The sequence below is a fragment of the Adiantum capillus-veneris genome, chromosome 24, assembly GCF_014529385.1.
Source record: "Adiantum capillus-veneris isolate H3 chromosome 24, ASM1452938v2, whole genome shotgun sequence".
NCBI lineage: Eukaryota > Viridiplantae > Streptophyta > Polypodiopsida > Polypodiales > Pteridaceae > Adiantum > Adiantum capillus-veneris.
Genome location: NC_140954.1, coordinates 28,518,532 through 28,532,161, shown reverse-complemented (window position 1 = coordinate 28,532,161; position 13,630 = coordinate 28,518,532). Strand labels below are relative to the sequence as shown.

The following is a 13,630-nucleotide window of genomic DNA, read 5'->3' as shown; positions in this document are numbered from 1 at the left end:
TCTGCGGCCTTGGGAGGGTTGGAGAGGATGTGTTCACAAGTGCAGTTTCAAGAACCACGAACAAAACTTTGGCTCTTTGATATTGTGGTGGCTTTGGCTATGCTTTATGGGGTCCAGATTTGGGGACCATATGTGGATCAGGATAATTGGAAGTCAATGGAGAGACCTTTGGTATCTATGATTTCCCGAATGATTAGAGCCAAGGCCTCCGTACCACACACGATTATCCGAGCGGAACTAGCTGCCCCTCCGATAGAAATTGAAGCTCTTACCAGATCAGTGTCCTTTATACATGGTTTATGGGATACAAATAATTGCCGATATACTAGATTGGCCCTTGAATCCTCTCGACAATTAGCAATGAAAGGAGATACATCATGCTGGTATGCGCAATTGTGCTCGTGGTTTGAGAGACACGGGTTCAGTATGGAAAGATTACCCCCCTTCCAATACTCTCTTGAGGCTCCATCACTGGCACTCACACGAGCGGAGATTAATAAAATCATCCGCCAGGATCTTATACGGTTGGACACTAAGAGGACATGGGTAGACCCTACACAAGAATTGGGCACGAAGATGGCCGACTACAAAGAAAACTTCTTACAGCTATCTGAAGATGGTTTTGTGATTCGCCCGAGCTACATGGATACCCACCTGTCTCATGGTTTGAGATGTGCTATTGGTCAGATTCGTACATCCTCACACCAACTGGAAATTGAATTTGGCAGATTTAGGGGAATCCCACCCGAGAACAGAATTTGCAAGTTATGCGGAATGGAGCCGGAGACATTACACTACATATGCCATTGCACCGTATACTATGAGATACGTGGGCGTTTCCATTGCCTATTTAAAGAAGTCTTTGGACCTCTAGATAGAATCATGCAATACCAAGATCAAAGGTGCTTAGGCCTGTACCTACTGGAACTACATCGGCACAGGGATAATCTAATGAGAAGACAAAGAGCACTACAGCCTCAGAGGCAGATCACAGATTTCTTCGGATCGAGAGAAGCAGGAATGGAAGGAGAAGCAAGAGGCCAGCAGCAAGCACAAAGGAGTACCCACATTCATACCAAAGGCACCCTCATTGATAGGGCGATTGAGCTTAGGAAATCGAGACGACCACGACCGAGATGCAGAAGCACACTTCATCGGAGGAGACTACAACAAAGGATTAGAAGTATTCTAGCCAGACACCTAAGCAGTTTATCTAATACTTTGTATTTAGTTTTTCGCATTTATTTTCACACTTTCACATTTTTCAGACATTGTAACAGATTCACCACTTTTGTATCAGTTTGGTCTCATAGGTCACTCTGGCCTTTTGAAGACGTTAATATAACATTTCATTTCATTTCATTTCATTCTCTCTCTCTCTCTCTCTCTCTCTCTCTCTCTCGTGTGGTGCCCTTGCGTATTTTCTTCTGGTCTCCTTATCCCTTCGCTTGCTCCTTGTGCTGTTGTGGGTAACTGTCTTCCTCTTTATGTTGACTTATTTGCAACGCTATGGTGCACACTGTATTTTTGGCGAGAATAGGGTCGTGTTTCAAGATAAGAGCTTCTTGATTCTGCAGGTTTCATGGCTTTATTATGGTGGATAGTGAAGTTAATCTAAAACTACCTCTGTAGAGCTCTGGCAGGGAAGGTTTTTATAAATAGGAGCTCAAGGTTGAGACAACCACTTATTACACAGGGCGATGTTTAAGGGCCTGTTGTTTTATGTTGCAGGAATCCCCTCTTTTTGCTTTTCTTAATGAACTGTCTCCTATCAAGCCAGCAAAGTCAGTGCATGGTTCACATGCTTTTTTGGAGTTAAATTTTCCTCCTCCTCCGCCAGTATTTGTAACCCCAAGGATTCATGCAAAGAGCTCAGTTCAAGGGTCAGTTGAGCTGTTCCTATTCTTTTCGCTTTGATATATGATTTCTGCTGGTATGGTCAAATCATACTCTGAAGTATTGCAAATTATGTAGCATCATATGTTGATCGATTGATCTGCTGGTGCAGGTCTAGTGTGAAAAGAATACAGGTCTGTTTGGAAAGTAATCAAAATCACATTCAGATTGATAGTAGGGATAATTGTTTGACCATTCGAGGGGAGGGCAGAAGCATGCAAAATCAGGATCAATTATCCCATGTGCCTCGCAATCATTCTTCTGAGCATGTAGAGTGTCAGTTAACAGAGTACATGGGAGCCAAAGACGACGCTTCTCTAATGTCTTCAGAAGAAGGTGGTGGGCTTAGACCGGAGAGAGCATCAACGGCAGGAAATTTACAACAAATTATCTCTTTTTCTTCGCTTGGTATTAATGCAACGGATGGGCTCTGCAAGCCCTCGAATAGCAATAGGAACAATGATCAAAAGCGCACTTTGGGGCATATCATGGACACTCTTCAGTGCAGTTATCTAGAAGTGTCCTTGACTGCAGCTCACTTGACCTGTGGTAGCAAGCTTAGCAATAAAGAAGTTTTGGAACCTAGTCAAGATGCTGCAGATGTCAGTTGGTTGCTGTCAGAAATCGTCTCTCCTTTGAATGTCAATCCAGAGGGGTGGCAGAGTGGAGCCCTGTCTTCTTCGTCTGACATGTCCATTCAGTATACGAGTTTGTTATCAGGCAACACCATTACTCATGAGGCGACTCAAAATAGACACATGGACTCCTTGGATACAGGGGATACATCAGAATATTCGGAGGATAAGAGTGTGAATGATGCCAGGGGTCCAGAAAGTGAAGCTGCTAAAAACAAGGTAGGGTTTTCATTCCTTGTGTTGTGTGGTGGGGCCTGGCTGAAAAGGAGTATTGTGACAGGATTTGAATTTTGAAACCCTAGGGTGCTCTACTTGAGTGACACTATTCAACACATCCTTTTCTCTTAATTGTGGTGATAGTCCGCTAGTAGATAAAGTTGATAGTTAGTTTCTTCAAGTGTAGCGGGTGCACCACCTTTCTTTACAAGGCAACAGTCAAACGACCAACGGCTCAAATAAGACTTGGCTTGGTTTATGTTATGCATGGAGCCATGGTGACAAAAGGCTGAAGAAATGCAATATCCCCTTCCCTTATACAAGATAGACCTTTCAAGATATTTCTTTGCATCTCGTTTTTTCATTTTTATTTTTCTTGTCAATAGCTGATTTGTTTGGTCCTTCAAGGCTCTGGAGAGGTTGCTAACTGCAAATTTGACTGCCAAGCTCATTTCCAGCCTTCTTATGAGATGGCTTTCGCCAATGGAAGTTTGTCATCAAATCCTAGCTAATCTCCTTTATAACGATGGTGCTGCTTCATCGCTATATTTATGACTTCAGGAATTCCAAAACAAAATGTAGCCAGCTTTTGAGTCTTTTTCACTTACATAAGCAGCAAACTCTTAGTATTCAATATTGTTCATTTGAAGGCATTGAGATCAATTGACCTTCTGTCAAACCGACAACATAATGTTAAGAAGAGGCACATTGACTGTCTGAGGTATCAAATGATCCAACGCTAGGGGCACACAGCACTGCTAAAGATTGCAGAGAGCTTCAAATAAAGCTTCTCGTAAAAAAGGTTGGAAGAATGACTGTTTTTACAAGGGGAGATTGACATGATGAGGTAAGCGTCTTAGGGGTTCTCCATAGATGATGAAACTAGCCTGCTTCAAATATATCATCTTGTTTGATCAACAACATCGATCTCGACTTACCATCCCGCATTCACACATGATTTTTAATTTTCTAATCACTACCCATTTCTTTTGACACTTAAAATAATGGTGCTTTTCATCTTTCTATGATAGGGATTCTTTAGAACAAACATGCTAGAGTTTTGGCATCTCTCTGGATTTGTTCAGTCGGTCCAGTTTCTCACAGGGACAGGTGTTAGGGAGCGAGGGCTGTTTTGTGGTTGTGCCCAACCGTGGTGAGGTTGTTTTCTCATGTCGGGATGTATCTAGACATGTCTAGCTAAGAGTTTTTGGCTTTGTTCCATGGCCAACACTCCCCTGCAGGCTGGGAAAAATATGCCAAGTTTTTTCCATGGCCCTACTGGGCGATTGGTGCCTAGCTGCTCTCATTTCCGTATTTTCCTAGTCGTAGGGGCTAGTGAACAGCCTGGGATCTAGGGAGCATGTAGGGAGGGTCTTGGTGCAAGCATACGGGAGGAGAAGATCCATGTTCTCTAGGGGGTAGCTACACAAAGGCCATCCTTGATCCGGTTTCTTCTCCCTCAGATCAGCCTCCTTGTTAGGAGAGATTCCCGCAAGAGCCTTGCTTTCTTAGGAGGCAAGGGAAGCCCATCTCGACAGTGAGTCAATGGTCTCGTGTGCATGTGTGTACCTCGGGTCTATCCATTGGGCATGTTAGATCTATTCCGGACCACCATCGGCCACTTGTATGAGCAGTTGTTATGTGTAACAAACTTGGACACACCAAGTCAAGATTCTACCGTGACACAACAGAGATTCACTTCAAAACAGTTCACAAAGATGACATGGCCCGGCGTAGTTCCGTGCCTAGAGGTATTGGCCCTGAAGACTGGCGCCCCTTTCCGTATTTCTTTCTATATTAATCTGTGTTCAAAGTACAAGAGAGTCGGCGGGCGCTCACTCTCAGACTCTGCGTCCCGATGCTTTGAGAAGTGAGGCCCACCCAACTTATTTATTGACACACAAGGGATGCCCAAAAGCAGAGCCCAAAAGTCTTCAATTCAAAACCAAAGTTCCCAAAAATAATTGGTCTTTCAAAAGCTTTTAAAATTTAAATCGTCAAGCCCCAGAAGCTGGCCAGCGTAATTTGCGCAGATCCGTACAGCGTACGGACTACCACGTCATCAACAGAAATCCGACGCATTTTCCGCCGCAGTAGTCAGTTAGCCGTCTGTATTGGCTGCCACGTCAGCATGTGTCTGTGTATGTGGGCACCTCCACGTCATCAGTTTGTGACATTATCAGCATGGAGAGCCTCTCTCTCTCTCTCTCTCTCCAAGATGTTTTATCTGTGGATAAGTTGAACTGAAACATAGTTGGGTTCCTAGGCCTTGAAATAAGGGCTTCCAAAACTTGGAAGTGAACTCTGCACCCCTATCGTTGACTATTCTTTTGGGTAGCTCAGACTAGCTTTGACTAAATGGGACCTTTGGTTTTCAATTAGTTCCTTGTACTAACACTTCTTCACCTAGGTTATTTTTGAAAGATAAATTACACCGTGCACAATGAATTTGTGCTTGATTTTGGCATAACCAGTCCATTCTTGAGTTGCTATCATAGATCCCTATTGGCAAGGTGCGAAAGTAGGATGAGGTGGAGATTCCTTTGAGTTCAAAATTCTACCTTCTTGGTTGAGTATTGAGAGAGAACCTCTTTCTCGTTTGCTAGTTCTGGTCTTGTTTAACCCTAGCTTCCTCAAGCATTTTGGAGAGAGAAATGAATGTATACTGGCACAGTCTTAAAGTATTTCAAAACTTATTACCTTGTCGGTTTGCAATGGTTTGAACGACTGCTTATTGTTACCGAGCTCCAGAGTTGTCAACTGCAATAAATAGCGTAGCTCTTTCATCTTCCTAATTTATTAAGGTTGGTTTCCCATCTTGTCGTTGGTTTCCTTGATTATAAATTCCCCTAACCCTACCTCTAAAGTTGTTGAAGTTACTTTTGAAGGTATTCCCGTGGCATTTATTTTCACATATATCACACTATGTACATCATAGCATTTGGTCCCACATAGCAAAAGCATCGAGAGTGAGGTAGATATTTTAGTTTCACATTATGCACGTGCCACGACATGACAACGGTAAAGATGAAAGTGTACAAGGTTGTGATGACCGTGTTTGGAACTCTTCGATCCAAGTGCTTGCTATTGAGCATGTTAGTGGGAGAATGCTAAAGCATAAGTTTATCTTAAACTTAGCACCCCAACTTGGTGATGAGGTTGAAATGTTTGAGCGTAAAGATTTGTCTTTGGTTATCAATTTGTTTGTCGATGCATTGAGAAGAAGAATTGAGGACAATGCTAAAATGGTAGCTTCTTAGCTACTAGTAAGGGCATGCAGCCTAAGTTTTCTCTTGATTTGGATAGGATAGAAACCAAAGTTGTATTTTCTTCAAGAGATGTAGATCTTTGACATCTCATAATCAAACTATAACCACAACAAAGTCAATGTCCCAAATCAAGCTTCCAATGGATCCAAAAAGGTGAAAACTCTTTGACATCTCATAATCAAACCTATAACCACAACAATCCACAAGGTGATAGCACCAATCATCAACAAATTCAAAGTCCCAAATCAAGTAATTAATGGCTCCAAAAGGGGGGAATGTTTTAAGTGTCCTCAATTTTCATTAGGCTTAGGAATGTCCAAACATTAGAGGTAAAGATAATGGCCAATCCAATGATCAAGCTAATGGTGGTAACTGCACAATGATATGAATGGTGCTACACTCAACGTGATTGAAGAGGCTCCTCAATTAGAACAAAGCTAAATTTGACATTGGTGAGGTGTATGATTGAGATAATGATGTCAACCAAAACAATTCTTCACGTACCTCTACAAATAAAGGGCACGCTACAAGGCAAGGATGCCACAAATTTTCTTGACGATGGTAGTGACCATTACTTTATTCCTACATAATTTTCTAACTCTCTACATTCTTTCCCCTCACAATAAACAATTAAAACTTTTGTTAATAATGAGCATTATAACTATAAGAATCAAGTGGAAGTCGATAATTTTATTGTGATTTTTCACAATCATGAGCGTTCTTGGTTGCACCTTTGCGCGGAATTGATATAATTTTGGGTATGCCATTTTGTCACAAATTCAATCCACCAATTGATTACAAAACATATTCTCTCACTCTCACATAGAAGAATCATGATTTTTTCATCCAAGAAATACTTCAGCACCAACTCACACAAAATCTAACAAGGTGAAAAATCATAGTTGCCTGCTAGGAAGGTATGTTCTTGAAGGCAGGGAGGATGAAGGGTTTGGGATGGTCAAGCATATGGGAAGAGAAGGTATAAGCTAGAATGGTCAGACCAGAATGTGTAGTTAGTCCTTGTGGTTGTGGAAGGTAAATGATGATAGTAGTTTGTGTAGTTTGGGCTCCTTACATTGGTGTTTACATTGAAGTCACCTAGGATCATTGAAAGAGAATTTTCTACTAAAAGGGACAAAACATTAGATAGTGTTTGAAGAAAGGAGGGCAATGAGGTAGATGTCTTTTGGTACAATGTCATTATGGTGAGAGGGTGCATCGTGGGTACGCTGATGGTTGTTGTAATTATTTTTGTGTTGAAGGTAAAGATCACTTCATGTCTTTGTATGCTGATTGTTTCTTTGTAAAATAGAGATAACAAAGAGGGGACACAAGATTTAATATATTTGTAGCTTGGTTTATTTATATTTGGGTGTGTTTTTGGAAATAGACAGCATTTAGGGATTGTATTATGGAGTGAGTTTGGGTGAGCTCGTGGAGGTTGCACTGAGCTAGAGTCCACCTTGAGTGTGTGCGAAGTTGGTACATTTATTCCAAAACGGCTTTGTCTAGTTTGATATGGTCAATGCTTAGTCTTTGAAGGAGGTAGAGATTGTTAGGGTCACACACATGTGAGAGAGTAGTGTAAGTCAATCCTTGCAGTCTAATTTTATTTAGATTAAAAGCTAGAGCGTTTAGTGTCAACCCTTTAGCATGGTGGATTGTTCTTTCACGTGTTGGTTGTATTGGGAATTCTCTCCTTGTGATAGTGTGGAAAAACACAAGTTATTTTATTTATTGGTGTCCATTGTGAGTATATCAATGGAATGTAGAGTTTTTTATGTTCATATCTAGTGCATTGTCCTACCATGGTGTTTTCAAATTGGACCCGTAAAATTTGCTTTGTAGTTGTGTTTGTAATTCCTCTAACGATCCCATCTTCTCCATTGAGAAGGCCATCTAGAATGTGAATGTTTCTAGCACAAAGCTCTACAATAAGAAGTGCTTTGTGCTTATATTGTACAGTGCCATTACTTCCATGGCATTGAATGATTGGTCCACCTTGTCTCCATTTGTTATACATGACAAGCTTGGAAGATCTCCCAAGCTTAAAAAACCCAAAGTTGGATACAAGCCCGGGCTAAAAATTTGCATGCTCACATTGGGGAAACACACCCAATGGTAAAGAAAATCTGATTACTTATTTGCACAAGATTCTCATTTAGATACATGACTTTCAAAATTAGGTTCTTCCTCCTTTTGCACATGGTATGAGTTTGAGGAGTAGCCTTCCTCCCCTCTTCCTCTTTAACCTTTGGTGTTTCCCCTTGCCATATTGCATTCTGCTTCCCTTCTAGCATAGGACACTTGGTCCTTGAGCTTCAGAGTCCAATCCATCTATGTCGACGACAATGCCATAGCCACTGCCTTCCATCGGAGTAGGAGAGAACCCATGCTCACCATTGCTATTCTTCTCAACGTTGTCCTCTGATTGGGCATCTACACCATGATCTCCACCCAAATCATCGACATTCTGCAAACTCGATTTGTTGCCCGACCATAATGGACACTTGCTCTTCTGTTTCCCAAAGTAGTTGTAGCCTCTTTAATTCTCCTTGAGAACACCACTTCGCTCTCTATCAGAAGCTCTATGATGTACCTTTGAGTATATGTGTTCTCCTCAACTTCAAAGTTGTGCCTCGATTTCCTTGGCTCTAATAAGCAGATGCAATGACTAGATGCAATCGACACTCCAAACTTTGAGCTTGATGACTTCTTGAAGGATGCACTTCAATGGCTCCTTTGCTCTTGCAACAAGCAATGCTCATCGATGTAATAAGCTATGTTTCTCCCTTGGATAGGGATACAACCTTTTTTGGTTTGATCGGTTGCTCCAAGTTTCTAGAGCATGAGGGGCTCCGTAGCTCCTGACAAGTAATATCTTCTATAGATGTTGAGGACAACCTAATTTTTAAATCAATCGAACAACACACGGCATCTTGAAATGCTTTTGCAATGCTTGTTCTTGTTTTCTCTACCTAAAAATTGTGCTCAAGGTGTCTAAATTCCAAGTGGGTAACTGCAAGAGCTTCGGTGACACAAAGCAACACCACTTTAGCCTCTCCATGCAATAGTTGCTTGACCACATTGGACTGATTGCTGTCTACAACTTTCCTCCATATGCTATCCATGGGCATGTTTGTACAGACTTGCCTTAGATTTGAGTTGTTCAGTCTAGAAGAAAAAGCTCAAGCGGAGGCCTACTTGCACCTGGCATTGTCCTCACATCATCAACATTTGTCACCAACCTGGGGGAATGGATGCAGGGTGGACTTTGCTGCCAACTAGCAGACCCAAATGAGGAATGCTTTGGCTATGCCTGTCTTGTGATCCCCTTTAATCTAAAATCTCTCTCACTCATTTAAAGATTAGACTGGGACTCCCACTTTGCATCACCCTCTGTAACATTTAATGGCCTAGTAACTTGTGTGTAGCGGAAAATAGCATAAACATAGTGAGATTTTCATTAGAATAGATTCCTAACGAGCATAGCAAGAGTGCTTGGATGGAGAGAGCAACAAAAAGCATAACACCTAGTTAGATAGGCATGAAAAATACTTCAAAAGAGAGAGAAATTAAGCTATTAACAACAGTTGAGGACCGGATTTACATGGAGCCGGTCCCCCCTCCGAAAGGCTTTGTATTATAGGTTTCCCCCATCAAGGGAGACATTTTACAATACAATACTTTGTGTTCCTTCAATAACTTGCTGGTGCAATGAAGATGGAAGCTTCAAGCACCATGCACACACTTATAAAACACAACATCAATTCCCTCACAGTTTCAGACCCAAGATCTCACACACCTTCGAAGATGGTGAGAGCTAGCGGGGTATGAGAGTAGATTGAGAGGAAGGAGTATTCTTACGAGAAAGAAGTATATCTTCTGACATAATCACTCATAAAAGCTTAGCATAGCTTAGTAATTAGCATGGTAGAGGAGATGAGCATGCATTAGAGCTTGGCTCTTGGTTGGATTTGCATCACAAAGCCAAGAGTTGTTGGTGTAGGCCTCCCTTCTCACAAGCTTGGAGTAGATGATGAGCTTTCCATTAAAGCTTGAGAAGGAGAGAGAGTCTTCTTTGCTTCACTCATGAGATTGTGTGAGTGTGTGTGATAATGCCTTTGCCAAAATCAGCCCCCCCTCTCTCTCGGTCGACTCCTCATGAATTTTACTCATGTTGGCATCCCATTGGACCCTGCAAAGCTTAGCCAATGATAATTAAGAAGCATAAGTGATAGCCCCGTGACATGTGTCCCCCTTTCCCCTTTCCCCTTTCCCCTTTTGGTTGAACATTCATGTTCAACCAAAAAACAACATTATTCTTCTACCAATTGCAAAAATTGGCAACACTATCCCCCTTTCCCCTTTTGTGAGAGCTTTAGGTAATTAATTAATGCAATTAAACTCTCATTGGACCCCTTAGTCTTCTGGCCAATAGGAATGAGGTAAGCCATTGGGCTGCTGAATGCTCATGCGACCCCTTGGGAGACTGTCCAATAGTCTTCTAGATCTTAATTTCTATTGGTTCTTTTATCAAGTGTTTTAAAATGAATTAAACTAAATGTACTCTAGCCTAATTCTCATAGGTCCACCTCTATGGCCATCCAATGGGAATTGAATGCATCTTGGGGGCAACTGGCCTAGGGAGCTGACATGTCTCCCCTATTCCCTTTGTGTAAAGGGATCCTGCTAGAGTGTGTGTGTGTTTCTCTCGCATCTCCTACAAGAAAGGCTCGTCCCCTCCAAGATAGGGATGTGGGAAGACTTCTGAGTCTTCCCACAAGTATCCAATTTGCCTTAGGTTTTGACCATTGGGCCTAACCTTTGAAATTTGGAACCTTAGCATTTTGGAAGTCCTAATGGGTTGAACCTTAGGGTCTTTGAAGCCCATTGTTTGCACATTGCTCTTTTGCAGATGGACTCTCCTTTGGATCCCTATTGTGGCCGGTTTGCCAGCTTAACCAATATTCTAGCTTTTTCTCCCTTGGTACTTCCCCATATTAAATGATCAGTTTAACATGAGAAAATCATTTAGGAGAATTAGATATTAGTTATTATGACATTATCTCTCTCTTGAAATCATAGTCGTCCTCGACCTTGGGGTAGAGAAGATAAAGCCTATTCATTAGTCCTTTTTCTAGCGGGAAGAGGATCCTTATCTTACCCTACGACATCGTTCCAGAATGGATGACTAATCCATTTGGCGCTTGAGAGCCTAGGCAGCCGCAAGCATGTTTGCGCATTAGTCCTATCAATCTTCCATAGTAGAGTGACAAGCTCTACTCGGTGTTTGGAAGACGTCGTCTCCGCAAACTTGATTCTAAGCATGCATACTACTTAAATTTTGTGCATAATAAAGAAAAAGAGTCTTATAAGACAAAAACTTTGTTCTTTTTAAACATTTGTACATTTGCTTACTCTAGGGAAGCATTGTAAGCATTGACAAGGTTTAGGCTATCCTTTAATTGTATGCCTTGCATCCATCTAGCTAGCATCTTCAAAAGGATAATTAACTTAATAAGATATCGTCGGATAATCTTACCGCCTCTCAATACCTTGTCTTCATGTCGGAGAATGGACTCGGACTGCAACACCTCTTCTTGGTCTTCGATCTTCGGTGGGTCTTCAAGAGTTGGTTCTTGAGGTGGCTTTCCTTTGTAAGGCTTTAGTAGGCTCACATGGAAAGCATTGTGTATGAGCCAATGACTGGCAACTTAAGTTGATAGGCCATCTCATTGATTGGTCTAAGAATCTGGAAGGGACCATAGTATCTTTTTGCTAACTTAGCATAGTACTTTTGGTGTCCCGTAGGATTCTTGCCCGTTGTGTGCCTTAATCAAGCCTTGGGAAATTTAAGCAAGACCTAATCATTTTCTTTAAAGGCTTGGGCTCTTCCGTGTTTATCTCAGCAACAGTCTTTTGCCTTTGCTGTGAGATAGAGATAGCATCCTTAATCTTTTGGAAAGATTCTTGTAGGTCTCGACTATACTCATCTGTAGCGAAGATCTTCCTAAGGTACTGATGGTATTGATGTTGGGTACTGTTACTGAGGTGTTGTTGGGTCTAGTGTCGACGACGAGGTACTGATGGGTTTGTGTCGATGACGATGATGTTGACGACGAGGTTGGAGTCTATGTCGACAACGAGGTACTGATGGGGTCTATGTCGACGACGAGGTACTGATGGAGTCATGTCGACGACAAGGTACTAATGGAGTTTGACGACGATGTCGATGACGAGGTACTGATGAGTCTATGTCGACGACGAGGTACTGTTGGAGTCTATGTCGATGACGAGGTACTGATGGAGTCTATGTCGATGACGAGGTACTGATGGAGTCTATGTCAACGACAATGATGTCGACGACGGGTACTGTTGGGTCTATGTCGATGACGGTGATGTTGACGAGGCTAAAAAACGCTAGGGCTGAAATCTGAAATCTGTTGCGATGGACGGCTTTCCATCGAGGATCTGCTGCCGGGAATGAGATCTAGTACGCGACGAGACTAAGGAAGGGTATTGTTGCAAAAACGTTGATGGCTGAAAACTGCTCCAAAAACGCTAGTGCTATTTGGGTACTGCTGCGTGGGTATTGTTGCTTGAGAGGCTTTGCTGCTTCTACTCCTCTGTCTGATTCTGCAAGCGCTAGGTCTTCATTTATAGGAATTATATGTTGGGTCGGCAAGCTTCTCAACAAACCCACAATTTCTAAAAAGAATTCCAAAAGTCACTTATTAATAAATGACCTATAAGAGGTAGTTCATGCGGTGGAAAATGCTCATGCTGAAATGACTGTACTATGCAAGAGAGGGTGTGCAAGTGTGACCGGCTTGGGCATGCACATCCTGCTAGAGGCTCACAAAGTGCCAGGCTCAGTCCTAAGCTAGGTTACGATTGATGTTAGACCATGGCAGAAGCATGTCCACGTGTCGCAAGTGAAGTGCGCACGTGACATATATACAAGAGCTGATACAATCCATGAAAATCCTACCATATACAAGGGTAGCAACAATTCTATACTAGAGTCATGTGGACAATGGATGGGACAGACATTAGGATCAATAAATACATCGCCTCGTGGTCCTCTTAAACTCGGGGGTACATACATGGGTTTAGTCCTGCTCGAGTAGATAACCTTGGCTATATGATCAAATACCCATTGATTTTGAGATACCTGCAAACTATCCACAGTAATGGTTGCATTTAGCCTCTTAGTTCCAATTAAAATGTAGACTTCAATATTTAGCCAACTTAAGTCTTAAACCCACTCGAGTCTCTTTAAGTTTTGTGCAAAGCATCCTATCAATGAGGAAGACATCACTAGAACTTGACTCTCTGATCCACCACTTTCTGAATCTTGGAGGAGGGAGGAGAAAACATTCCATCACGCTTTTATGAAGTTGGTATGGTTGAGATCTACATGCAGCCTTGGACATAATTATGAAAATTATAAACATGTGGTAGGCGTGAATATAAATTTAAATATAAATAAATAAATAAATATATATATGTATATATGTGTGTGTGTGTGTGGGGATGAGGCTACATTGTCTCGAGTAGGCAGCAGGGGTGTGTCGCGAGCAGGCAGCAGGGGTGTGGTGTCGCCTACAG

The 13,630-nt window shown here is 42.0% G+C and overlaps 1 protein-coding gene across 2 annotated transcripts in view; it reads left to right on the top strand.

Moving 5' to 3' along the window:
• LOC147426140 (uncharacterized) overlaps window positions 1-13,630 on the top strand; it is a 68,768-nt gene that overhangs the window by 9,403 nt on the left and 45,735 nt on the right. Inside the window, exons 2-3 of one of the 2 annotated variants that reach the window (XM_086498375.1) lie at window positions 1,732-1,883; window positions 2,009-2,750. In XM_086498375.1, coding sequence (XP_086354501.1) covers window positions 1,732-1,883; window positions 2,009-2,750 — 894 coding nt within the window. Of the gene's footprint in view, window positions 1-1,731; window positions 1,934-2,008; window positions 2,751-13,630 lie in introns of those variants that run through there. The other variant, XM_086498376.1, reaches the window with a different exon arrangement.